Consider the following 26,359-nt stretch of genomic DNA (forward strand, 5'->3'; position numbering starts at 1 on the left):
GGGCTAAGCGGCATTACAGCAACTCTTACCACGTCCATGATGAGATATGCACCCTACACATTTCGATTACTATAAAATTTTCCCAATACCAAGTGCAAACAAATTTAATAATGCTAGACACCCAATCAACCAGCAGTATTTCTAAAGACAATTTCCTACACAATTCAAACAACAGATCCATAACCACATCAACAAGCACCACAGCAGTATATCTAACACAACTATCAGAGAAAAAACTGACCGTAACTACTTGTGTTAACGGGCCTCTGTCGTCGCTTAGCAACGCTTTGCGCACGTTCTCTGCGCATATCTGGGAGCAGATCGCCACTCGGAGGTTTCCCGTCGACACCAGTTACTGCGACAGCATCAGGCGATGGCGAACCCACTTCGGCAGGAGCTTCTTCATCGTATCGCTGCTGACGCTGTGACTGTGCCCCAAACGTCTGCTGCTCTTTGTACTTGCTCAGCTGGCTTGTCTGAATTTGAAATCAAGTAGTTTTTGAAAATCAAATTTGGAATAACTTTTTTTAATTCAAAATTTTAAAACTGCTTCTCTTGTAATCAGTTGAGATACACACAGTTTAATCCCTGGTTAATATTTTCGAAAAAGAGAATTTTCAGCAACAGGAATTCTTTTGCCAAAGCAAGAACGGTAAAATCAATATAATTTTGTGCACAGGGAATCAGGTTAAAGATAATAAGATCTGTTTTTAAAAGCGCTTCATAGGTATTTAGTTTTTACAACTAAAGTCAGTGTTAGAAGTTCTGAATTGTAATTAGAAGTCAACCAACCAATCCCAGTTCCAGTAATTCTACCATTCTGCATTGATTTGTTTCGATCCGTTCTAGTCCATCACACATTCTCATCACCACATTTAACATATTTTGCAACAAGCCATGTACGTTTGGTGATGTTACGTCAGCGGCTAATGACGTCACATCGGGTTTCACTGACGTCACATTGCAGTCGCGACGTTTTTGCCTAATCTGACAGTTGTTTCGTTGCAACTTTTTCACAGTTTCGACCTTTTTTCTCGATTTTACACTTCGTCGCTGTACAGCAAAACCTGGACTTGATACCGTGTTCATTTTGACGTGACACAACAAAGACTGGTGTGCAGTAGCGTGATTTTAAGTAGGGTGGGAAACGTGAGGCGAATAATTTACATGGTAAGATAATAGGGCATTGTTAAGTTGTGCAGGGGAGTTAGTACAGGAAAATCTGCATTGTGTTTTTAAAGTGCGTTATGGGGTGTACCCTATTCACATTACCGATACAATGTCACTTGTGTAAATTCACGTATTGTACCAGATTATGATGAGTTTTATATAACATACCACAAGGTAGCTTTTTCGATTGGCTCTTGTGTTTATTTCCTTAAAGGGTTTACGGAACATTGTTTTGCATGTCTTTACATGAGCCCTTTTCTTAGTTTTAATTATTAATACATGCGTAATGTTCTTCCACAGTTGTAATGATGCTGTAAGGTCTCACAGTTTCAAACTTTTGCTAGAGATGAATAGTAATGTTACCGACACTAACCAATCAATACAAGCCTCCAACGTGTTATATAAGACGTATGTCAGGCATGTTGTCTGAGCAGAAGCTCTTCCGGACAATATGCATTGAATCTTACAACAGCTTATGGCATCGGTGTGACGATAATAAACAGCTAGGAAGTGTAGACAAAAAGATAATCACGCAACCTTGCAGTACCGAGGTACTGTTAAAAAAGCGAACCTTTTATATTTTCAGTTATATTACCTTTCATTTTTAAACATAATAAGTTAAACAGGGGCATAGCAAGTAATTGTATGTTAGCCTGACAAACGTGGTTGGCGTTTTTTTTTACTTCCAGCCAAGCGCTATTCGAATACATATTTAGATTTCCACTTGTGGTTGAACGAGAGTGTCTATTTGTATTATCGACTGTTATTCCTACCTTTTGTGGCCTGTTTCGTGGTGGAGGAGCAAATCCAGCATATTGGTAGAAAAGATACCGCAGTTGCGATAGAACTAACCCCATTGCAGTAAACTGCCATTTAAAATGCCATCTTTACTTATAAATGCCGTGAAATCACTTTACAAGTCTACAAAGACAAGGTGTTACAACAGTGGATCAGCTTCACCTCCATAGCTCAGGCAAATACTCGAAACTAATACTTACTAAACCTCTACAAAATAGGTTTCCAGGTTGACACTAGACATGTATTTAAAAACTACACGTAAAACTTTATGTCTCAAGTAGTTGGAACTTTAGGTTTAACTGCAACTAAGTAGCCTAATCTGCCTAAATTTAAATCACATAGCCTACGACTCAAGACTACTTTTGAAATTTTGGTTCGAGTCAAGTCACCACACATATGTTGTCATTTAGACTTCTGTGACTCATTTAAGTATGCTTAAACTAATTCCTTGTATTTGCGACTTGTTTTTCTCAAGTGTTCCTTTAAACCGTTTTTCTAGCGTAAAATGGAAGCAATGACGATCTACAAAACAAATGTATAATTGGCACTTTTAGCACGGGATTTGATCATAAAAGCCCGCTCTCGTCTTCTGCAATCTGTACAAAGCAAAACAAACCACTATCCTGTAGCAAACGATGAAGCAAGACCGTCCTTATTCTTCTTCCTGTGGAGTTCTAAGTACAACACTGACAACGACACTCTCATCCATTAATCAGTATAATATCCTTTCTCATTTAAAAAGTGCGCTGTCACAGTAAAAGTCGACGTACAAACTTGCATTACCTTGGTTTGAATTTAAAAAAAAAATCTTTTTTATCCACAAGCAGTAAGCTATTTTACCACATAACCAGACATAAAGTTTAATCAGGCGGTACTATCCCTAGCAAGGCGTTTAAACTGTTTCTGCTGTAGCTACTACCGAGTGATCTACCGAGTGACTCACGACTTTCGAAAACCATACACTCCTGCTAAAATCGCCTATCTTATAACTTGTTTTTTAACATGATGTAGGTTAACACAAACGCCACTAATACCATTTCTAACACCTGTAATGTGACTTGCTGATACATTTTAATAACATAAACGACTACCATGACAAGTTTTTTGCAGGTTGTGTTGAAAATTTAAACCTAACCAATATTGGTTCCAAAAACAATACGCGATTTTCATCAAAGAGCAACAAATATCCTGTCCTATCCTCACATCATATTCGGCAAACCGTAGAGTTTTAAGTTCCTAACAAATTTTTAACTAAAGTCAGAGTCTGACAAAACACTTAATCTTACTCACACAAATGACCTAACAAAAACCAAAAATATTAATCAATTTTCACACAAGATAAAGGCTTTATATAACCAAGCAATTTCACTACGAACCAGTGTTAAAACTTGTCACAGCACGCTTTAATAAGACGCTAGACAAGCTAAATAACATTGTACTTGTTACAGAACTGTATCTTTTCTAAATGCAGCAGCCTATCGTGTTTATTTATTGTAGGCACAGCACCACGACAGGAAGCTGATCGACACAGCTCACGAGCAGACGTCACAACCCCCGGTTAGTGACGTCATAACGACTCGTACCTGTGGCACTTGTTATTGTTTGAAATGTGACATATTGTATCTCAAACTTTCAAACACAAATTTAGCCGTTGTTTTTGTTTATGTCTTTTTTTCTTAAAGTGACGTCATATTTGAGACTATCAACTCCAGCTTGTGTTTGTTCTTTGTGTTAGATTAGATTGGACATAATGCAGTGCAAATTGGGCTATAATTGTTTTAGTTTTAGTGCAAAGACGTACCACTTATTATATTTTTATGCTTTCACCACATTTACAACAATTAGTCTTTCTTAAAAACCACTTATTGGCAGAACTATTCGCAAATGAATGCTACGCACTCAAAAAATAAAGGCTGTACATGAGTTAGGGCGAACAGATATCGAAAATGATCTTACCAACTGGAGGTTGCATTGAGATAAGGCTGCCAGTAGACTGTCGGTTACTTTGTCCGATATCAGAGTTGCGATGGAAAGGTTTAACTCGCTGTGAATAGTAAACGTTTAGTTATAGGTACAGTTAAAGCACTGTTAAAACAAGGGTATTTCCCAGATAAAACAATTGGTTTGTTGATAAAACTTAGCTAAACTTTAAGGTAAAAATTAGTGAAAAAAGTCTTTTTTTCTAGTACAATATGAACCATGTAAGGAAAAACGCGTTTTCTCAAAAAAAGGAAGATGAGTCAGACTAAATTTACTCCTGCAAACCGACCCAACTTAAAAACACTTTTGTCACGAAGTAAAAATGATTAGTTTCACCCACCTAACTTGGTTGACAATTTCAGTTCCCGACGACTGTATCACGTGATCTCTGACGGAATATGCGGGAAGCACTTGTCTCGCAGCAACCGATTCGGTTAGGTCCGATTTAATTTCCTGTTAGTAACAATTACCAACAATTTAATTTATCCTCGGAAGATCCAACAACGATAGAATGTATTGTCCTTAAAATTTGCCACACTTCCTGATTTGTGCAGTTGCACAAAACTTCTAACTTTTCTTCGGCTTACGAAGATTGCTGGCTATTAGTTTGACAACGTTTTGAAGTTTTACGCGTTTGTAGATTATGGTGTTCAAATTTCGACAGCCAAGCGTAAATTAAAATATAAATCAGTTCTTGCAGTTGGTTTAGTTTTAAAATCGGTTTGAAACATTGTTCTGAATCATACCTAAGCAATACCCTAAATCCGGTAGGATCGTCTTACATATTTCAAAAAGAGAATTTTTTCAAAACTTGCGTACCTCGTATATTTGTGGACACTGGGACTCAGCATTCTTGGTCATCGCATCAACAGTACTCTGTATTCAAAACACACAGGTTACAATATAAATGAAGACATTACACACAGTACCACAAGACTGTATTAAACTGACCTTGATGTGCTCTTGCACCATTTTGTCCACGTTCGTTGCCATCTCAGATATTTTGCATTGTAACTGACTGCTGGGCCCGGCAGATTTTTCCATGCCAAGACCGTATATATCTGACAAAAGCTGCAAAACAATCAAAAATTGCAATTTCAAATTTTTCATAAGACAGTTTTACAAAAAAACAGAATTCAAACAAATATATGGCTGTAATCTATTTTTGGTTCCCGCTAAGTTGTTCAAACAATATCCACTTTACCAAACTCATCAATACTTCCAGCCGGCGTCCAAAACAAACGAGTAACGAACACTTTTCTGATGGTTATCGAATCAACCTACATGTTGTGATTGTTTCCGCAATTATTACGCAGGAATGCTACTTCTTTGTGACGTCATAGCGACGTTGAATGAAGGCATTCCAAATTTGTGCCGAATGGCTTCGTATGCTCGTTATATGAGCGCGGGTTAAAAATATTATGAGTTTGGATTTTGCTGCCAAAACTTTGAATTGCTAATGATCAAATAGAACACAACCCAATTTGAAAACACTCTCCGTTTAAATACATTTGGAAGGTGTTTTTGTAATCGATTTTGCATGAAACCAACGGCAGAAACCAATGGAACCGATACAAATAACGACATTTTTCAACAATGCTTTGTGAGTCATTATGAGTTTAAAAACGTTTTATCCACTGATAAACCATTGTGACTCGGATATAGTCTGTTTTTGTTTCAGTATAGGTGCAGTCTTAAGATAAAACAAATAAGAGTTAGTTGATTTCATTGCAGTCGTGAAGTAACTATGAAGGCAATTTATGGCAGCAAACTGTAACAATGAAAATCGGTAATGCTAAATTGGATTACGGTACTACTGCAACACGTAAGAACAGAGTTCATCATGCCGCAATGTCATCTGCTGCTTAATAAAGACAACCGCAAAGCAATCAGCAAACCGGTTGCCTAGCAACCTCCAATAATTGCCTTTTATGTGTGCAAATCAGCTTTCAAACCGACTACGCTGCATCAGTTCGACCTAAAATCCTTTTTGTGCCTGCACGTTTTGGTGCTAGATGGAAACAATTTGGTCAGCCTTCTATGGCTTTGAACGATTTGAAGATGAACAATGTTTTACCTCTTTGGAGTTTTTCGCGTCTCTGACCAATTTCTTGCCAACTATGACGCAACTGGCGTTCTCTGATTCGGCATCGATAATCTCCAAGGCGTTAATCACGTCATCAACTTTTTCTGTGACGTGTGAACAGCATATTTTTTTTAAAAAACACATCCAAAATGATGTAAAAAACAAACCAATTTTCTTCAATGCGTTGGTAACGAAAATTCAAAAATGCTACCAACGTTCAAGTGTTTTTCGTACCTGCCACCTTGTCTAGAACTTGTTGTGCAGTTGAAGTGACGACCTTTTGTAGTCTGAACTGTTGGTCGTTGCTCGCTCTGTTGGTGTTGGCATTTCGCAATAGAAGATCTTGTATTTGAGCCAAAGCAGTTTGAGTCCTTTCCGGGTGCTGCTTCATCGCTCCCATGCAGTCGTTGACCGGGTACGGCATGTACCTCAGTGTATAGTTTCTGCAAAGTAATGTTCGTGACATCACAGTGCATCGTTGTGTGACGTCACATTAGCTGCACACAGTTTCATCTTTTTTGGTATTTTAATGTACTGTAAAATACGGATTACAGAAAATGAGGATGTTTGTGACGGGTTAATAGTGGTACGTGACGCAGTGACTTCAAGCTTGCGTAACACACAAATATGTACATTATATACATACAAGAGTGCCTGTACAAATGTATCACCACTACGTAAAGCACTTACTTCCCCATGGCAACAGCAAGTTCATGAAAACCTGCAGCTGAAAGATTGTTCCGGTCAAACTTGAGAATTTTTAGTTTCGAGTTGATCTGAACGGATTTGGCGAGAACTCTGGCACCAGTGTCTCCCATCTGATTTCCACTGGAATTATCATAAATTTCATAAAATTAATTTTGTGCATTTTTTCGAAATCCAGTGCGTATAATAAGGAAATTGACCAAAGAGGGCCTTCTTGTTATGAGTTAAATTATTGGCTTTTTAACAACGTTTTCTATGTTTTGCATCTGTCATAGAAACGAACCTTATGTCGAGTTCCGTCAGTGAGGTATTACTACCAAGACATCCCAGCAGCACATGTGTGTATTCTCGCAACTTCGAATCAGCCAGGGAGAGGGATTCCAAAACCTTAATTAAAATGCAAAATTGTTACCTGATAAACATACCCTATATTCTTACATGTTTTCTTCACTTACATATAATTTATATGTGTCTACACTACAAAAGCAACATAGCAACTATCAATAAGATGTTAGTGCCAACAGCAGTAAGCTAAAATGTGTATCATTTAATTTACAGTTACATTTTCAGACAAATTACTACAATAGCAGTATGCATTAGGCATTGTCATATACAGTATATCGTCTGTGCAAAACCTGTTAACCACTGTTTTTGTCCAGGTTATGCACCACCAAAACAACATTTTCCATTTTCAGTGTTTGCATACAGCAGACTGCTAGAAGTTTGGTCATAAACTTAGTATTCCACACATTTTTATTGTGAAACATGTATTCGTTAATTTTACCGAGTTTTCTTCTTGAACCAGCTCAACGATGCTGTCCATCACTGGTCTCATGTTTTTCTGTTTAATCCCTGAGAAGTTTCGGCCAATCTTCAATTCACGGAGTGATTTGTTTTGCTGCAAAAACAAATGTTTAAAATATTATCTGCAGCTATTTAAAAAAATGCTCCAAACTGTAATGCAAACAATTGCTTTATCACAAAATCAATATTTTGCAAAAAAACAGCATATGGAATGCAACTTTAAATTTGCATTATTTTTTGCACTGTTTTATGTTAACATAACATTATTTTTTCACCAAAAATTTAAAAGTAGATTCAATAAGGTTTGTTTTTTATCTTTAAGGCAAAATACAAAACTGTCCAGCTTACTATTTTAAAACTGTAATTATGCTTCGTTTTTGTTTCTTGTGTGCAGAAAGTGTAGAAACAAACAAATAAGCAAACAATGTTCACCTGCAACCAGCCAAAAAAGTTAGGAAGTTCGTTGTCCATAGAATTGTCAGAGAGATCCAGACCCACCAGATTGCGGACTGTACCAATTCCAGATTGGATCACCTGACAGCCAGACTGCTTGATCTAAAAAATGTCACAGTTAAGTAGAAGGCTGCTTACACTTTTTACATGCATTTCGTTGTCCCATATGCAAGTTATGTTTTCAAAATTGTAATGATGTAACCATAAACTTGGCCTACTACATGCTCTGTTTTGATCACATCACATCTCCTCTTATTAAAATAAAAAGTAACATGTTATTAGTGGAAAATGCTCTCTCCTCCTGTTTTGAATTTTTCTGCATTATTACAATTATTGGACAGTTCAAATGCACCACCAGCTTAAATTGTACCAACTGTAGCGCAACAGACATTGGTAAAAAGTAGTTGCTAACAATCTTTTAGGGCAATGTGTACTCTTGGTGATAAAAACAAGGCAGTAACAAACACTGACCAGTTGTCCTATTGTGCAAATTTACCAGGTTTTTTGAAAACAGTAAGTTTCTTTATGGAATTTATCAATTAAAAATCAGAGACATCCACATTAAAAATGAATGCAAAAAATAACAGCATTTTTACCTCACAGCTTGATAAGTTAACTGAAACTTCAAGACCTTTTGTTAAATTGACAAGCAAACCATCCATAATGCACCTGGGTAATAATAAAAAGATGTTTTAGTGATTAGTGTTAAGAAATTTGGACATTTTCGATAAAAATTTAAACAAAAAAATTAAATGTACACAAAAAATTTGATCAAATACAATTTATTTTTTTTCCTGCTTACTTTAGCCCTTCATTTGGAAATTTGATGCCAGAAAAGTCAATGGACTTCAATGCATGGGTGTTTTGAAAGAACTACAACAAACAAAATTAAATCAACTATATATTGAAGATTTTTCTTAAGTAGAATTAAACAAGATAAAAAAGCAATCTTCCGTTTATTATACCAGTAAACTATTTGGCAGTGTTTTTAAATGTACATTTTACAACTATTGCTTGTTTACCTCCTGAAATGATGAGGGGAGTGAAGTGTCTTTTTGTTTCCTGTAAACAAATCTACAATTTAAGACCTGAAAGGATAACAATTTTGTGCATGCATTGATACCAACAAAAACCTATTTAAATCCTAAAATGTTTTGAAACCTCTACCCAAAAAGCACATGCTAGTGCAATGTAAGTTGCTAAAAAAAACTTCTAAAATTCAGCATTTCATGTTCATTCGTTGTTCCCAAAATATTACAATACCACAGTTAAATAAGAGTTATGATTTTACACTTTTAAAAGCTTTATCACATTTTTATGATGATGCTATATTCTTATATTCAACCCATTTAACTGTCTATATTAATGGCACCAGATTTTGTAATTGCCAAACACAGATACTGAATACTTTTGGTTGTTGGGTTATGGTTCTGTTTGTTCCTCAACACTGTTGGATCAAAAAAAACTAAACAAATTACACAATAATAAGAAATATACAAATTGCATGAAAGTCAACAAAACAATACACTACAATGCAATTTCAGTTTTTTTGTAACCCTTTTGGGTATCTAATCCCAGCACTGAAACATACCCAATAATCAAATAATGACCAAGTTTTCATTTCTAAATCTTTAAAAAGTTACAAAAATAATTGTGTAGAACTAGACACATGCCATTTAACATGTGCAAAGGCAAAAAAACATAAAAAGAAATAGTAATGTGATGTTGAAATTGGCAAACCTAAAGCATATCATGCAATTGTTAAATCTATAGTTAACAAAAAAGTACTTGCAGAGTACTACCCTGCAAATGAAACAAATAAGGATTTAAAAGGAAAAAGTATTATGGTGGCAAAAAGTGTGCATTGTTGTTTATTTATTACACATAGCCAATTTTAATTGAACAATAAACAAGTAACAAAACTTAAATGAAAAAAAGCCAAAATTAGTATGCATATTACCTACTAATGCTAATAGATAGCCAAGAGTTGTGTAAACAACCATTGTTGAAATTTTTAGTTGGCAGAGCCAAGTATTAAATCAGAATGCAAGCTCCGTACAATTGATAACAGAAAAACAAAAACTACCAAACACACTAAAAGGCTACTAGTATTTCCGCATCTAGAACCAACCAAATCAAAGCAATAAAAAGTGCAAACAACTTGTGAGTTTGTGAACAAGACATTTAAGTGTTTTTGCAAGCCAATCTGAAAATCATGCTGAAAACCTTATTTTAGAATATTCCTCTTCAAGGAAATGTGGGTAACGTTGTCCAACAGATGACCTGGTGATACACATGGCAAAATCGAACAATCGAAAAAAGAGATGCAAGTTACATGCACAACCCAAACCATTGTCAGCAATGTTTCATAACTTTGTGCAGTAAACCATAAAACTATTCTACCATAGAAACAATATGATAAAAAGGTTTTCAGAAAATGTTCAATTTGTTTTAACGCTGAACAAAAAAATTGTTCGGCCAAATGCTACTGCAGCGCAATGTCAATACAACTACAGGTTACATAACACATCCTTATAGATTTCATTTTATTTAGAAAGGTTGCTGTCTGAAAGGATTCAATTATCGGCTTTTAAGTGTTTAATATGGCAAAATAAATTGATTTAAATGTAAAATACCTAATTTCAAAGCGTTATGGCAAATATTTTGTTGACTGCACTAAACTTGTCCTGAAACAGCTGTTTCTCAACAGTTAAAGTCGCACATGAAAACAAAGATTTTGATTGCATAAATAAACAAAAATGTCAAATATTACAAAGAGCACACTTGACAAATCACAGAAGCAGAAAAAGTAATTAATGAATTAATCACATGTTAAAAAAACAAACTTGTGTACATACTTTCCAAGAAAGTGGTTCTTTGAGAGGTTCACATGTTGTAAGTGCATAAGGCAACCATGAGAAAGGGCACTGATGTACTGCAGAGGAATAAAAAGGATGATATATTTTGCATTTGTACTTTTTAGCACCTTTTTTGTCTTTTTTGGTCAAAAATTGTTACAGTAATTTCATCTCAAAAGAAAGCTCTGACATTTTGTAACCCAGCATGATTTTTGCTTTGCAATGCTTTCAAAGCTGTACAATTTAAAACCATCCGCAATTAATTTACCATTTCCACAGAACTGTCGGTGGCTGAAAGGTCAAGCTCCAGAAGGTGATTTTCGGTGGCCAAAAAGTTGTAAAGTCCCTAAATACACATTATTTGTTCATAGGAAATGCATGCAATTGCTTTGTAAAAATATGCTATGCAAGTTTTTTATGGCCTTCATATAAATGTGTAAAAAACATTCACATTCTTGCAGTAAAAACATGATATTTTAAACAGTTTAATTTAGTTATTGGAATGGACACCATTTTTTTTACATGAGGGAACCAACTAAACACTTACAAACACACAGTTGATAACTTACGTCTGAAAAAAGACAAAACACCTTTTTATCAGTTTTTTAAAGTGTTGCTTACCTCTGAATCATCAACCTTTAGGCAGTTTCCAGACAAGTTGAGATGAGTTAAACTCCCCATAATATTTGCACTTGACCTGAGTGCTTGGCATAAACCATTTACACCTTTTGCAGTAAGGCCTGAAAATAGAACATTGGGATCTTTTCAAATAGTACATCAACTAAAAAACGTAAAAAAAAATATTTTTTTCACAACAATTTTGTATGTTTTTTAATTAAACGTCCTACATCAGAGGTGTACAACCTTTTTGTTATTGACAACCGCATCACAGGTGTTTATTACACCAACAGCTTCCAGTGTCCCCATGTATTTTGTTTACTACTTACAGCTTTAAAGCAACAGTATTTTAGTTTGTTCTATGGTATGATATCTATTGTTTGTAAGTCTAGATTGATGTAGAACTTTATCAGCGGATTTAACAAATGCCAAGCAGTACATAAATTTTTGTACATAAGCACAAATTAATTTCCAATGCCACAAGCTCTTCACTGCTGTCTTTCATCATAAAAAGCCTGCAGTACCGCAAATAACCAAAAGTGATTCTACTTTTTAACACAGAAAATTCTTACCTGTGCGAGCTACATTAAGGTCTGTTAAACTGGCATGTTTAATCACAGGAAGTGCACCACTGAGGTGGATCAGTCCTTTGTCCTCCAGAGGATTGTTGGATAGATCCAACGTCTCGATCCTGCTCTCCTTGTTTTCAACCATGTTAGTTGCCAACTTCTGAGCAAATTCACTAAAATAAAAACAATCACAAAAAAGATTTTTGAAGAGTCCACACATGTGGTTATGCAAAAACCTCAAGGGTTTGTCTGTTTCAGCTTCAGGGGAAAAAGTAAAAAAATGTTATGATACAAAAAGTAGAAAAAAGATTAAATTACAACTACATATTCAGGGCAGCCACAAATAGTCTAATTCACATTCATTCCAATGCTTACAAATTACCGGCAATGAAACAGTTGTAATGTCTGTTGTATTGAAACACACAATTCATTGACCAACAAAACAGTTGTATAAAAGAAGAGTACAAAAAAACACAGGTTAATGTTTAAACCAGAGAAACTTTTTTTGCAACCTGTAGAAGGTATAGTAGCGAGAATCTTACCCTTTCAGACCTACACCCTCCAACACTAAGGTCTTCATGTTTTGTGAATTCCGAGCAGCTTTTAACACAAAATCAAGAATTTCTCCATGCTGCAACAACAGTGAACAAATATTATAGTTTCAAAATCGGTTTGTCACAGATTTTTTTCTTACTTTTATCAATAGTTCTTAAAATATTTTCAATTTCTTTTACAGTTTGTTGACAAAAAATATTTTAGTGCAACAGTTGTGTATTTACGTTAACAACAGATGATTAAATATCACTGAATTTGTTTCTGCAGATCTATCCAGGAGACAAGGGCATTTGCTGTTTTCATATTCTATATTAAAAGTACCAATTAAAGTATAAGTTACCAGTTTGGTATTTCTCACAATGAGTCCTTCAAACCATTTGTTGTAATTGAGCACAGACACAATGGGAATGATATCTCTGTTTGAAAACAATAACAGGCATTAATTCTAGGACAAACATTGTGTATGACATTTAACGTCAAGATTTTAAATGAAACCAGAGAGGTCATGTAAACTTAGATGGGATGTTTATGCAAACTTTCCTCATAAAAAATCTCAAATCCTATTTTTTACACCACAATCAGCAAAAAGTTCATTTGCATAAAAAAATGACTGCTTTATTGAAATGTTTGGGTGATGATCCATTTTTATTTCTCACTGTGACAATTTGCATGATATTTAAATCATTCTGTTTTTGTACCATAATAAATCAATTGATTGGTATATAGCTGCTTACTCTGATGAGCTCGGCAATTGTGGCAATATTCAAAGGACTTTTTTTAAACTACTACTATGCAGTATTACACATTTCTGGATGTGACTTAGTTAAATTAATTGGTTACATTACCTTGCATCTGGCAAGTCAAAATCCTTTAAACTGAGCTCACGACAATTTTGAGAGAGGTATATGGTGTCTACATCCTAGATGTAACACACAAAAAACATAAAATAATGTAATGACTTTTCCCTGTAACACATAAAACCTAATACAGCTCTTCTGGCATTTGTATTACTTTGTTAGTGTAATTGATCTAAAGAAGGTGATAAGTAGGAGAAATCAAAATGACATGGCCAAAAGAGCTGCCTTAGTTCAAAACGCTTATTAGTCGGGCACACAAAACTCCAAACAATTAACTTACTCCTATTTGTTGGTAGATGTTAACGCAGTGCCAACAGGCTACCAAAAATGTTTTAATCCATACCACACCAAAACAAACATTGTTGATGATGAGGCTAGGCAAGGTACAGTGTCTAAAATGTGCAAAAGTCCCCCTTGACTGTGTAACATTTTACATTTGGTTTTCAAAGCAAATAGAATAACATGGGACTAAGATTGCTTATGTATTAGGTTAAAACTGGTGAAATACAACATTTGTTCATGTGTTCCAACAATTAATTTGACACAATTACCCACTCAAGTCCTTCATAACTGTTGTTTAAAATAAGTCTTTTTGGTGCTGTTGTGGCTTAAAAAACCAATGAAGAAAGTACAATAGCAAGCAATAAAAATACAGAGGTATGTATAACAGCAGCATTAACAAAATGTAGATCTTTAAATTGGATTCAAACTTTGATGTAATTTAAAATAAAAAAATCTTCGGTAAAATGCTGCAACACCACAGGTATCAAAATAGGGACTTACCCATTCCACTTCCTCCCTAACAGGACAAGAAAGGAAATCACAAACACAACGATACATCTCAGAAAAATTGCCACATGGGCCTGGTTCTGACTGGTCAGCCTGGTTTAGCATTTGTTGAATGACTTTCTGACGATGTAGTGGTTCCAGTGAAGCCTTCAGAATACGTCTGAAAATGTGGATTTAGTGTAACTATAATTCATAACATAACACACTCTTCTAATAGTGTAATCATAACTTTGACAGAGCAATATTTCTGCATTTTCAGTGAAAATTTTAAAGAAACATTCAATGTACAAGAGTGTTAAACAGGGTATTTTATCAATACAAATTTGGGATTATAATTGCAACAAATTAGTTTCGCTTCGACTTGACTCAAGTGGAGATGCTAGTTTGAAAAAAAAAATACAATTTTAATTCTTTCTGTTTAAAAAGGATATAGACTAGAGCATTCACGAAACCCTGTGCTTACACTGTGATATAGTATGTGTAAAAAACTGACTTGACCATTGTCAGCAAGTCAATTTATTTACTTTGGCTTGAATAATTATTAAATTGAGGAAACAAAAATCTTTCTAAGGTCATTTGTTCAGAAATCTATGCCATGATACCCAAATAAGGATGAGATGTGCTAAACAAATAACTATATAGGGCTGATTTATAGAGGTAATGTGGTTAAATCAGATTAAACAAACAATGTTGCTTGTAAATTTATAAATAGCTGAATTCAGATGCTGCTAAATGATAAATGAAAGTGAATAACATTGGAAAGTTGAGGTACAACTGTTATTAGTGTAAATACAGGCACAACTTTGCCATTAAAATAAAACAGGTTTGGGTTTTTGGATTGTACAAGAAAAAAAGAATAACAAGAAATGTATACTCTGTTTTAATCAATTTTTTGTTTTTTTTGTATGTACATGCTGCATCTTGTGAGAAGAATACACAGTTAATTTGACACTTATGTTGTCAGCTTTGACTTATCAGGAAGTGCTGCAAGTTTAACCAAACCTGTCACAGAAAACTTGCTCTTGATAAATCTTATGTAAAATGAACTTTGCTCAGCTCAGAAAATGTTTAGCAGATTTTAAGTGACCTGCTCATGCACCTTAATTTTTGTTTGCAAAAAGTGCAGACATTATTCCACATTAGGCCGAATTTGCAAAGATTTTATTGGTTTCCACATACTGTACTAATTTAGGTTTTATCCCTAATACAACCTGACAATAAAACACAAAACTTACGACAGAGGAACACTTGGAAAAATGGTTCGAAGTGACAATGCTACTCTCCCAATGATATGGTCTGCATCGTCAGTCCCAATCATTTGCATGAAAAATATTTTTGAACTGTGAGTTGACATGACAAGCTAAAACAGAGGTAAAAATAAATTACATTAGGCTTTTTTGTCAAATATTAAGTAATCACTTTTTTGTAAGACAGGGCCTTCTAAAGTGTATGTTGAAACAAACACATGCGAACTGAGAGGCACATTTTTGAGACTGGTTGCACATTTTTATTGGTTAGTATGGTTTCAAAATTGTATTTTTTACAAGTACAACCAGGCATGAAACAGGTACAACCAAGCATCTGATAGTGTTGTAAGCAAACTCTAGTTTGACCTTGCTCTGTTAATGAATGTGAAAAGTTATGCTTACCCTGTCAGGAGATGGACTATCCATGGATTTGATTTCAAGGAAGTGGAAGTCTGCTTCCATCTTTAAAACAAAACTGTTTACCATTTCACAGTGAGAGTTGTGGTGATGTATAGTATGAGACAAAACTTACTTATTAGATACAAAAAATAGTGCAATATTCTGATTGAACAGCGCAATATTCTTAATTCAGTGTCTTTTTTAAAAATATTATGTTTTTGGAACCATACTATGAAACAAATATTATTTTAAAGTTTTAAACATTTAAACAGATACTACATAATCTAGTAGCATGATGGGCCCAAAATACTTTAAGAAACTTATCAATATTTAATAGGATTACAAGAATATCTCTTAAGAGGTTAAATCTGGTCATTACATCACCCAACAAACTTGAGACATGTCACTGAGCAATCACCCAACACAATAAAGGCCACATACAAAAAGTGGTTATACTGCTATGAATTATTTAACAGTGCTTACTTTAAATGGGGCCTTGACACCAAGAATTTGGCATCGATACGGAGTTAGCACCTACAAAAATACAAAATCTTTTTAATCAACTTATTTAGTGTAAACGATTAATTGTAACACAAAATTATTATTATATATTAAAATGTTGTTGCGAATATATTAATTTCTCACAGAGAAAAAAACATCTGCAACAATATGTTTAGTGGAGAATACTTTCACACAATAGGCGTAGGCAACAATGTATAGAAACACAGGCTAGATGTGTCTAAGTGTCTCTCCTTATTTTCCATAAGCAGGAAATACAAGCAATGCAGGAAGTTATTGAATGCGGGCAATCAACCAGATAGATATGGTGGGGCACAAAGAAACAATTTTTATGCAACATAATTACATTTATATTTTGGCATGAACAATAATAAACTATATGTAATGCTTAATGAAAAATTTGGATTCAAAATGCATATTGTGAATCCAGTTATTTACATAACATATCAATGAACATATCTACAAAGCATTGCACAACTAAGTACATTTACAATTTTAACTATAAAAAATGAAGACAATGCAAAACCCGTACAAGAACTTTGGCATCCACTTTGTCCCCTTGAGGCCGTTCTAATTTCACCATCTTCTTCAATGTGACCACCTTTTTGCGACCAATAACATCACGGATACCCTCTGCAAAGAACACAAAACAAATGCTTTACCAACAATGATTTCAAATTTGACAAAAATAATACTCAGTAACTGGATTACTAATTTTATCACTAACTGTTGCAATCGATGCAAAAAGTCACTAAAATTGTACATTTGTGTCCAAATAATTATATGGTCATTACCTGCAACATCATATGGGACATTGCTTGCAGCAGAAAATGTGGGTTTTTTACCCTTTACCATTTTTACTGTGTACGAAAACAATTAGACTTTAACTCATTCTAACCAAACACTGTTCATCTTAATTAAACTTACAAGCAACTTTCCTTAAAACTAAATATTTTTTCTTTTAAAGTTATCACTTATCATTCTCTTCAGAATTCCGATGTTTATTGCAAAAATCTCTTCACAATAACACCAAATTTACTCAAAACTTTGTGCTACAAAGGGCGTTTTGTTTTCTACACAAATTAAAGACAGACTGATCAAGTCCGCACTACTTAAAAACTTTATTTAATGTCACATAAAAGGAACTTTTTTGGTCCAAAATAAGCTCAATTCTCAAAGCCGTTGACCAGCAATGCGGAAATTCAATCATTTCGATCTTTTTCCAGAGCAATGTCACACACCACTGGATTTTGTCAACAATCCGCAACCGAGCAGAACCAGCGGGAAGTTTAGTTGAGGTTTATTTCAATTCAAGATTTGAGAAAAAGGGGTGACAATAAGTAGACCGCGATCTAGCGGTCCGTTACAAATGTTGTAGTGATAGAAACATAGGCGCCGAGTTTTACAAAAATGCAAGGTGGCGGACTTAAAGTATGACTTCATTTCATGTGACGTCACCAATACGTGCAACCACATCAGCTCAAACTCAAAGAACAAACTTCCCATAGAATGCAACGTTTGTCAAAATCAGTGGTTCTCAAACTCGGTTTTCGGGGTCGCATGCGGCTCCCGACTACTTATTTTGCGGCTCGCACCAGACCTCAGAAAACCACCAAAGATTGCTATTTTAGCTTTTATAAAGTCTTTAGTGATTTTCTCAAGGTTTCGTTTTTTGCGGCTCCCTACACACTTAAAAAAATACCATTTGGCCCCGACAATAAAAAAGTTTGAGAACCACTGGTCAAAATCATAAAAAAATGAATTTTCGAAATAATATTTATTTGAAACACTTTGCTGTAACGTTTATCATTGGTTTAGCAGCGTTAAAAAATGTTTTGTCACGTTGTTGTTGCTTTGTATCACCTAAAATAACCACTTATAACAGCACAATCGAATTGTACACAATAATGACAAAAATTGGCGATATAATTATAACAACCCCCTAACCAAAACAGGTTGTATAGTGTTTTTTGTTGCTTTTTCGCCAGCACACTTGTTTAAAAGCAAAATCGTTCGTTAGTTTTCTCAGATTTTGCGATGTTTTATACTATACCGCAAACCAAAATTTTCACGGTGGCTGCCACCGTGCTTTGCAAACCCAAGGTGGCGGCCACCGCCCACTCGGCGCCTATGGATAGAAAGTATAACCATGGGCGTCCGCAGCGGGGGGCAAGAGGGGGCTCCACCCCGTTAAACGCACCGAATACATGCTGTAACTGTAACAGAACAGGATGAGGTTTTTCAACAGATTAAATGAATCGAACATTATTACTTAACAATAGCTCGGTAACAAGCATATTATTACGTCATTGATGAATGTGTCAAAAAGCCATTATGTGATACCTTCACTGTATCTGTTGTTACATCTGATAAGGTTCGTGTATGTAAATCCTACTTCCGTTAAAAATCGTTTGCCAACCTACCACATATTTCTGTAATAGTTGATATTGTGTTTATTGCACTACTTTGCTACATTGTGATTGGCAAGAGTATCACTGTCAGATGATTTTTGTTCGGAAATACCGTTTATCGAACGGCGATGTGACGATAGTTTGCCCTCCTCCCCTGTATTTTTTCCTGCGGACGCCCATGAGTATAACATTTAAAAGATAGGCCTAAACATTGGGAATCAACCATTCTGTCCTGTCTCTTGATTGATACACAAAGACAGGGCTATATGTTGCCTTTTGGCGGACTTTTTTTCCCGCTGTAACCCGGAACCAAAAAACGGACATACGGGCACTTTAACACACATTGAACAAATAAAAAACTTTGCATTTTTGTTGTGGTTAATTGCATTTTTGTTGTGTTTGCATGTCTTTTTTGGCGTTATCGTATTTGTATGTGTCGATTTGAAAAGGTGAACGGTACAAGTAAAATGTTTTGTTACATAAGTTTGGATCAAAATGCTTGCAAACCCAACCCCCATTACAGAACACCTGCAACAGCTTTTCAGATTTGTCACATTTTCTAAAATGTCCTTCCTTGAATTATTGCGGTAGAATATCTCTCTCTTCTAGTGACGTAACACATCTGTAAAGGTGGATGTAATCTCATGAAGCTATTACATTCTAAATCACGTCCATTGAAAATCATCGGCCAGTCAGAGATTAGGCCTGCCCCTTTACTCAAGCCAAATCGTATAAACCACCAGTAAATAGTTAAGAGAAAACGGACATTTGCGTTTGTTCACTGACGCACATACCGCCTCAAGACAATTACCGATGTATGAAACAATCAATGAAAAATGCCTGGGCTAGCGTAGAAAAAAATAGTTTGGTTGTTGCGTACGGTAAGCTAGTAAGTACTACGTCATGATATTTGGCATTTCCGAAACATAAATGTTTTACAAAGATCAGGAATTTATTAAAATTGTAACAATTTTGACGTATTTCACTTGCGTAAACAATATTTGATGATTCAACGTTTAAATGACTGTGAATCATTGTGTTAAATTAAAATGTCGCTAATTAACTGTCAATCCGTCAGTAAGCGTTTCGAAAATTTTTTGGGTTTAACATCACAGTGTTCGTGGACTTCAACAATGCAGATGTTTTCACTGGTACTTGGTCTACAATTTAGCAACATTAACTGAATTGATGTAGAATGGAAAAAAGAAGCGCCCGATAAGGGACTTGAACCCTTGACCGTTGGATTAAAAGTCCAACGCTCTACCGACTGAGCTAACCGGGCTCACGTCTGCAGATCGCTCAAATGCGGTTTCTATACCACGCGCCGAAACGACACGTGTCACGCAAGAGCTAAAGTCAAATGATATTTTTATGTTTTGGGGACGATTTATTTAAGTTAGCCAGCAAAAAGCGTATATTCTTCAACTTTTTTTCACAAGTACAATACTATAAGACCATTAAAAGAAAACAAAACTTTTATATGGAGAAACCTTAGTTTTCGCTAACAATAAAACCAAATATTTGGGTGTTGATTTAGCAATATCATTTCAGCATTATTCTGACCCTCATTTAAATTCACAGTACCAAACTAATTGTGAAAGAAAATGTAGCTATTGCTACAAAATTGTGTGGATTTTATAATGAAAGTAAAGGATAATGCACAGTATGCCTAACGACATTGGGGTCAATAAGTCTGACTTGTATTTATAAAAACAACCGTGCACAACCTCACTGCAGGAAATTTGGAACGACTTCCAAACTAAAATCTGTGGGTTCGTGTCACAATAAGACCAGTCTGGTGATAAATACAGTTGATTAGCTTCATACACAAACCATACAGATAATTATACAAACTTGCTGCATCAAGAGTTTTGTGTTTCCTAGCGAAATAAAAATTGGCCCAAACCTAAGGGCTGAGTTGGCTTAAGAGGCTTATAGGGTTGGTTTGCAGATAGCTTAGTATGTTAATGACTAAACACGGACTGACAAATAAACTTGCGTTTCGCCTTTATTTTCTAAAGTACCATTTTTTTTCAAACTAACGACTAACAAAGAACCCACCTCTTAAACTTTCCACGCTTCTTCGATTCATCTTAAATCTTGACCTTTTTTAGAACAGCTTTATGTTGAAAGCCTATTACCTCTTTGGAGTCTATAGGCCTACTAAACGGCCTTAAGGAAAGTGCTGTTTCCTCAAGGCAACACGCAATTCTTGGTGGACACGGTCCAAAATACCCTGTTGCAGTATTTACCACGTGGTTTAGAGCAAAGGTTCCAATCTACATCCTTATTTGGATGTGTGTAAACGGTGCTTAAATTCAACTGAGTTCATTTTCTAAAGTGATCGAAGATGGACCAGTTACATAACACCATTATGACAAACGTTTAAACTTAACCTTATTAATTCAGTGCGTCAAGCATGACAAAGATGAAATCAAACTAGGACAACGCAATGTCGCCTAAAAAATCATCTAAGACAGTCTATAGTTATGACTCAATAAAACTGAAGGTTAGTCAGCTTCTGCCTGAACGTCATGTTTTGCATAGCAACGAGTGCAACGCAGGTCCAAAAGATCAGTTTGGTGTTTATGCATAGACATGCATCGCATGTTTTGGCACTATGTAAGCAATAGTCCTATTCCTAATCATTGACGGGTGCGGAACGTTCCAACTTTTCTCACACAAACAACAATCCTATCTCCATTTACAAATGTTCCTGGTATGCACAACACAAGCACACTTTTACGATTTTTCAGATATGACAGCAAGACAATAAACACTAAAACTACCACTCTGATATTGCCAATGTACTATTGAAACGACTTTTACTAATCCAAAGAGAAAGGCATTTCTAAACATTTGCTTTGCTATCAGAGCTATACAACCCACCTTCCTGCTTAATTGATGCAGAACCTTCTAGAAGTCCACCAATCATACTGATTGTATCATCGAAGGGTGAGGGGTTTGGAATGACTTCGTTCAAACGAAGATTTCCATTTTTCGGCATGCGGTCTATAGAAGGAAATATTATAATATATAGGCGTTTTTGTTTGATAAAAATGGAGCATTTCGCTTCGTCAAAAGATCAATTTAAAAATGGCTTGCTTACGGACATATCTGCCTATTTGAGTGTTTAAAAAAACATTGAATAGTGCAATGCATTATACTGAAACCGATGTCAGGATATGGATCTCCATGTTTCCAACACTGAAACAACCTGTGTATTTTTAGACGATTTGTTAGTCGTGCAGAACGCAGACAAGTATTGCATCTATTTAAACTTTTAAAGCAGCGGTTCCCAACCTTTCTGGTAGTGATGCACCGAAGTTTCGGTTGGCCGAAACATTTCGGCCGAATCCGCTGTTTTCCAATGTTTCGGTTTCGGCCCGAACTTTTTTGAAAATTCGGCCGAAACCGAACTTTTTTATTGCATGGAATTAAGGCCTTAAAATTTCATTTACGCCCATACGAAACATCATTAATTAACTTTTTGTTGTATCTATGAAATACCAGCCACGTTGTCTGTAAAATATTAGATGTTTAGCAAAGTTTACCCATTGTGAAAGTGATTTTAGTTTGTCAAAATTGAGTTCACTCACATCAACAACACAAGGTTCAGTCGAAACCATCCAAAAAACGGGGATTTTAGGTTCGGCCCGATTCGGCCGAAATTATTCGGCCTCATGGCCGAATATTCGGTTTCGGCCCGAACCTTTTTGGGCGGGTTCGGTGCATCACTACTTTCTGGTGCCACGACCCCTTAAAACGGTTCCCAAGTTGCGGTGACCCCACGCATAGGCGCCGAGTTTTACAAAAATGCAAGGTGGTGAATTTAAATTATGACGTCAATTTTATGACGTCACTAATGCGTGCAGCCAAACGAGCTCCAACTCAAAGCCCAATATACTTTTAATAAAAAGCAAAGTTCGTCAATTTTAACAAAAAATTGTTTTTAAAATAATATTGATTTGGAACAATTCGCTTTAACGTGTTTTTGGTTTAGCATTGTTTAGAAACAGTTTCGTCAAGTCGTTGCTTTTGTATCGCCCAAAGTGACCATTTATTACAGAACAATCGCATTGTACACCATAGTGGCCAATCATTCACTGCCAACAATTGTGTGTTTGACGTCATACAAGTAAGGCACCAACCAAACTAGTTGCTTTTTCGTCAGCACGCTTGTTCAAAAGCAGAACTGTTCCCAAATTTGTTCAGATTTTACGGTGTTTCGTAAGATACCGATACAAACAAACCCAAATATCCACGGTGTTCGCCACCACCCAGCCACCGCCTATACGGCGCCTATGACCCCAGGGATAAAATTAGTAGGCTATACATTAAAATTGACTTCTAAATAGTGCAAAATTTATTTCTCACTATACTTTCTTTTCCTAATACTTGTCTTTCGATGCATCATTAACAGCCTGAAATTTTACAAATTAAATTTTAGTTCTGTTGACTATTAAGTTATAATTGGAAGATAGTGATATTATCGCGAGAATACAAAACAAGTTGGCAGGTTCTGACTTGATGATTATGATTATGTGAATGCAGTATTATTACGTAATACAAGGCAATAATTAGCATTTTGTGAAAACAATTAAGTCTTCGAAAAACAAAGATCCACCCCAGATGTAGTTACTAGTTTACATTTAACAAACAATGAAGGGAAGGAATGTGGTGCCCGGTTCTTTTGTTTTTTATTTGTTATATTAGTAAAAAATGAGTTGGGAGCCATTCCCTCAGGCGACCCCAGGCAAATTGTCAGGCGACCCCAGTTGGGGTCGCGACCCACAGGTTGGGAACCGCTGTTTTAAAGACTTTTAAACGATGCACCTCAGCGCCGCATGCGGCTTTGTGCACTGTGGCTAAACAGTGCAATGAAAATCAGCGACCTTATTTCCGCTACTCCTATTGTTCAAGTATGGCCGAATTCATAGAAACGTGTAAACGGGGTTACAGATTTATTTTGATTGACTTACTCATGCTGACAGTGTCGTCACTCGTCTTTTTCGACCTTTTCGGTGATTTGAAGCTAAACTTCTTAGAATTTCGGGGCGAAGGACTCGGGTCGTACACAGAGAGGTTCTGAATGGATTCACCTTTCCCCAAACTGTGGATTTTTATTCCACGCTGCAAAAAATGTAAATGCAGAATGTTGCTCCTTTGTTGAACTTTGTACTCCAGCCCGCTTTCTAAAACTTATTGTATGTACGAATGTTACATTTTTGTGCACCTGTTTGCTAGTTTCCTCAACAACTTTTCAACGTGACATGCCTAATTACATAAACACAAATATTAGTGCGGTTATTATACTTGCAGATGACAAATGGCTTGCGTTCGTGGGTTCGACAGGAGGAAGAAACCAGGAAAGCGAGGCCATGGCATCTCCCACACCCTGTGAGTACTTTTACCCAACAACAAGGTGTGTCTGACTTTTTCCACTGTTGCAATGGCGTAAATGCAACATATATCAAGCAAAAAGTAAAGCGTTTGTGGCTTAGGCGCACATTTGTTTGTATGTTTTGCAAAGCCACAGCCAACAATTTGCCAATCAACGGACAGTACACTTTATCAGCTTGTGATTTGCCTACGTCATTCATTTAGAAATAAATAACATAAACTTTTAAAAATCCGCAATGTCACATCACCATAACGTTTGCGATCGATCATCTTGATTACAATGTTACTAGTTCGCCTATTTTATGCCCGATTACGAGAATACAACTTACTTTTTTTAACGGATACATAACAGGTTTAAAACAATTCATAATCTAAAATCTCAGTCAACCCAATATATTCCAGTAAACTACAAATCTGCGTAACACTTGAAGAACAAATCGGGACATTCAACAATCTCCTATAAACTTACTCTAAGTGTTCCGCTTAAACTTGTTGTCTCAACTTGGTCGGTAGCAGCAAGTTTGATGCCTCTTTTGAGTGTGCCACTCAGGCTAAGTCCTTCTTTTGTGCTTCCATTTCCTTGAGAGCTGTAACGCAAAACAGGTAATACCTTGAGAGCAAGCACATAGCAGATACAAAGCAAGCTATGCCTTCTATAATCAGTTATGCACGTATACCTCGTTATCGAGCCCGCATAACTTCCGCTGTAGCTGAACGCTCGCCCTACGTATCAGCAAGTTGTACGTGTAGTATGTGTTGGTAAAATGAAAGACAACTTTGAATGAAAAAGGTATTCGCAAGCGTGCCTTTAAGTGCGTGAACCTGAGTTACCTAATGACTGTATACGGGTATTTTTTATATTAAAATTTGTACGATGTGTATTGCGCAAGCAGCACTTTGTCATGGACATATGCTAAGTTTTCTTCGTCACACTCGAGTAATTAATCCAATAGAAAATTGTCCGGGAAGTCAAAGGGTCAGCATTTGCGTAGAAGCACAAAAAGTTCCAGTGAAACAACTAACCAACAGTCGATGGAAAACGCATCGTATGAAAACCCTGATCCCACAAACCCTTTGATCCAATTTGCGTCAATCAACTGTTCGTACATGTTAGGCAAGATAATGTAATTAGAAATGGCGTATAAGGGCTTTTCAACTTATCGGTGTTGTACCAAAAGCAGGTTGTAACATTCAAACATGGTAACATGGGTGGTTTGTATCTTCAAAGGAGAGAAATAGGATCACCATTCGAATCAAAACAACTCAGTCGCCCAGGCAAAAGACTTGATAAACAATGGAGTGATTCATAAGAACAAACCGGTTATGACGTGAAAAAGCTAATGTGCCTTTTGGAAAGAAGTATTGTTGTTTTCAAATTATGCAATAATGGAACTTAACTGTGGTGATCTCAACTAAACCAACAAGTTTCTGTCTTACGATCACTCTCACTTGGTTTGATTTATTGCCCAATTCCACGTAAAAGAATCGCAGAAAAGGAAAAAAATCAATTTAAAATATTTTTAGACTCGAAATTTGAGAGGACTGTCTCAACTGCCAACAGAATCAGTCAGTAAATTAGAAAGTAGGAATATATATTTCGCCTAATAATGGCATCATCAGTTCCTGAAAAACGCAATAGATCAACACCAAAATATCAAGAATGTAAAACAAACACAATGTTCTAAGCAACTCAACAACGCGAGTGTCGCCAATGATGATGCCATTATTAGGCGAAATATATATTCCTACTTTCTAATTTACTGACTGATTCTGTTGGCAGTTGAGACAGTCCTCTCAAATTTCGAGTCTTTTAACAATTTGCACAGTTATCGTCGGTATGCATGGCGGCTGTTGGAGGTTTAGATATTGCCCATCCACGACAATTTCTGATAAAATATTTTTAAAGCTAAACTTTTTCTAGAAAGTGTGTAAAACTTTAGGCAAGATGCGAACCCCGTACTTACTATCTATTAGAGTTTCGAGGCGAAGGCAACTCGTCCAAATCGACATCGATAGTCCCATACTCGCCCGAGAATGTCTTCACTCCGTTGCTCATTTTTGTGACAGGGTAATCCCAAGAATCAAGTTATTGCAGTATTCAACGTCGTATGGAAATATTACAGAAAACAGTACAATAA

At 35.9% G+C, this 26,359-nt stretch overlaps 1 protein-coding gene, 1 long non-coding RNA gene and 1 other non-coding gene across 8 annotated transcripts in view; 1 reads left to right on the forward strand and 2 right to left on the reverse strand.

The window, feature by feature from the left end:
• LOC145209018 (F-actin-uncapping protein LRRC16A-like) overlaps positions 1-26,359 on the reverse strand; it is a 33,186-nt gene extending 6,827 nt beyond the window's left edge. The window contains exons 1-31 of one of the 5 annotated variants that reach the window (XM_080079269.1): positions 26,186-26,329; positions 24,691-24,808; positions 23,801-23,951; positions 21,708-21,830; positions 16,940-17,040; positions 16,372-16,422; positions 15,892-15,951; positions 15,478-15,602; positions 14,237-14,402; positions 13,442-13,515; positions 12,937-13,012; positions 12,584-12,672; positions 12,045-12,214; positions 11,476-11,594; positions 11,123-11,200; positions 10,855-10,931; positions 10,223-10,279; positions 9,019-9,058; positions 8,799-8,869; positions 8,593-8,665; positions 7,976-8,098; positions 7,524-7,637; positions 7,023-7,126; positions 6,725-6,862; positions 6,269-6,477; positions 6,026-6,138; positions 4,900-5,019; positions 4,768-4,824; positions 4,289-4,401; positions 3,925-4,012; positions 242-476 (exon numbers count right to left, since the gene is read on the reverse strand). In XM_080079269.1, coding sequence (XP_079935395.1) covers positions 242-476; positions 3,925-4,012; positions 4,289-4,401; positions 4,768-4,824; positions 4,900-5,019; positions 6,026-6,138; positions 6,269-6,477; positions 6,725-6,862; positions 7,023-7,126; positions 7,524-7,637; positions 7,976-8,098; positions 8,593-8,665; positions 8,799-8,869; positions 9,019-9,058; positions 10,223-10,279; positions 10,855-10,931; positions 11,123-11,200; positions 11,476-11,594; positions 12,045-12,214; positions 12,584-12,672; positions 12,937-13,012; positions 13,442-13,515; positions 14,237-14,402; positions 15,478-15,602; positions 15,892-15,951; positions 16,372-16,422; positions 16,940-17,040; positions 21,708-21,830; positions 23,801-23,951; positions 24,691-24,808; positions 26,186-26,277 — 3,325 coding nt within the window. In that variant the 5' untranslated portion in view covers positions 26,278-26,329. Of the gene's footprint in view, positions 1-241; positions 477-3,924; positions 4,013-4,288; positions 4,402-4,767; positions 4,825-4,899; positions 5,020-6,025; positions 6,139-6,268; positions 6,478-6,724; positions 6,863-7,022; positions 7,127-7,523; positions 7,638-7,975; positions 8,099-8,592; positions 8,666-8,798; positions 8,870-9,018; positions 9,059-10,222; positions 10,280-10,854; positions 10,932-11,122; positions 11,201-11,475; positions 11,595-12,044; positions 12,215-12,583; positions 12,673-12,936; positions 13,013-13,441; positions 13,516-14,236; positions 14,403-15,477; positions 15,603-15,891; positions 15,952-16,371; positions 16,423-16,939; positions 17,041-17,201; positions 17,377-20,879; positions 20,926-21,707; positions 21,831-23,800; positions 23,952-24,690; positions 24,809-26,185 lie in introns of those variants that run through there. The other 4 variants (XM_080079268.1, XM_080079270.1, XM_080079272.1 and 1 more) reach the window with 4 other exon arrangements.
• On the forward strand, positions 1,103-3,904 carry LOC145209021 (uncharacterized). 2 transcript variants are annotated; one of them, XR_013854982.1, is made up of 2 exons: positions 1,103-2,683; positions 3,466-3,904. It is a non-coding gene; the product is annotated as an uncharacterized LOC145209021 (long non-coding RNA). The 2 variants fall into 2 exon arrangements; XR_013854983.1 differs by having other exon boundaries at positions 1,103-1,721.
• Positions 20,028-20,100, reverse strand: Trnak-uuu (transfer RNA lysine (anticodon UUU)). Its single transcript has one exon. It is a non-coding gene; the product is annotated as a tRNA-Lys (tRNA).

The sequence above is a fragment of the Phallusia mammillata genome, chromosome 1 (assembly GCF_965637545.1).
Source record: "Phallusia mammillata chromosome 1, kaPhaMamm4.hap1.1, whole genome shotgun sequence".
Taxonomy (NCBI): Eukaryota; Metazoa; Chordata; class Ascidiacea; order Phlebobranchia; family Ascidiidae; genus Phallusia; species Phallusia mammillata.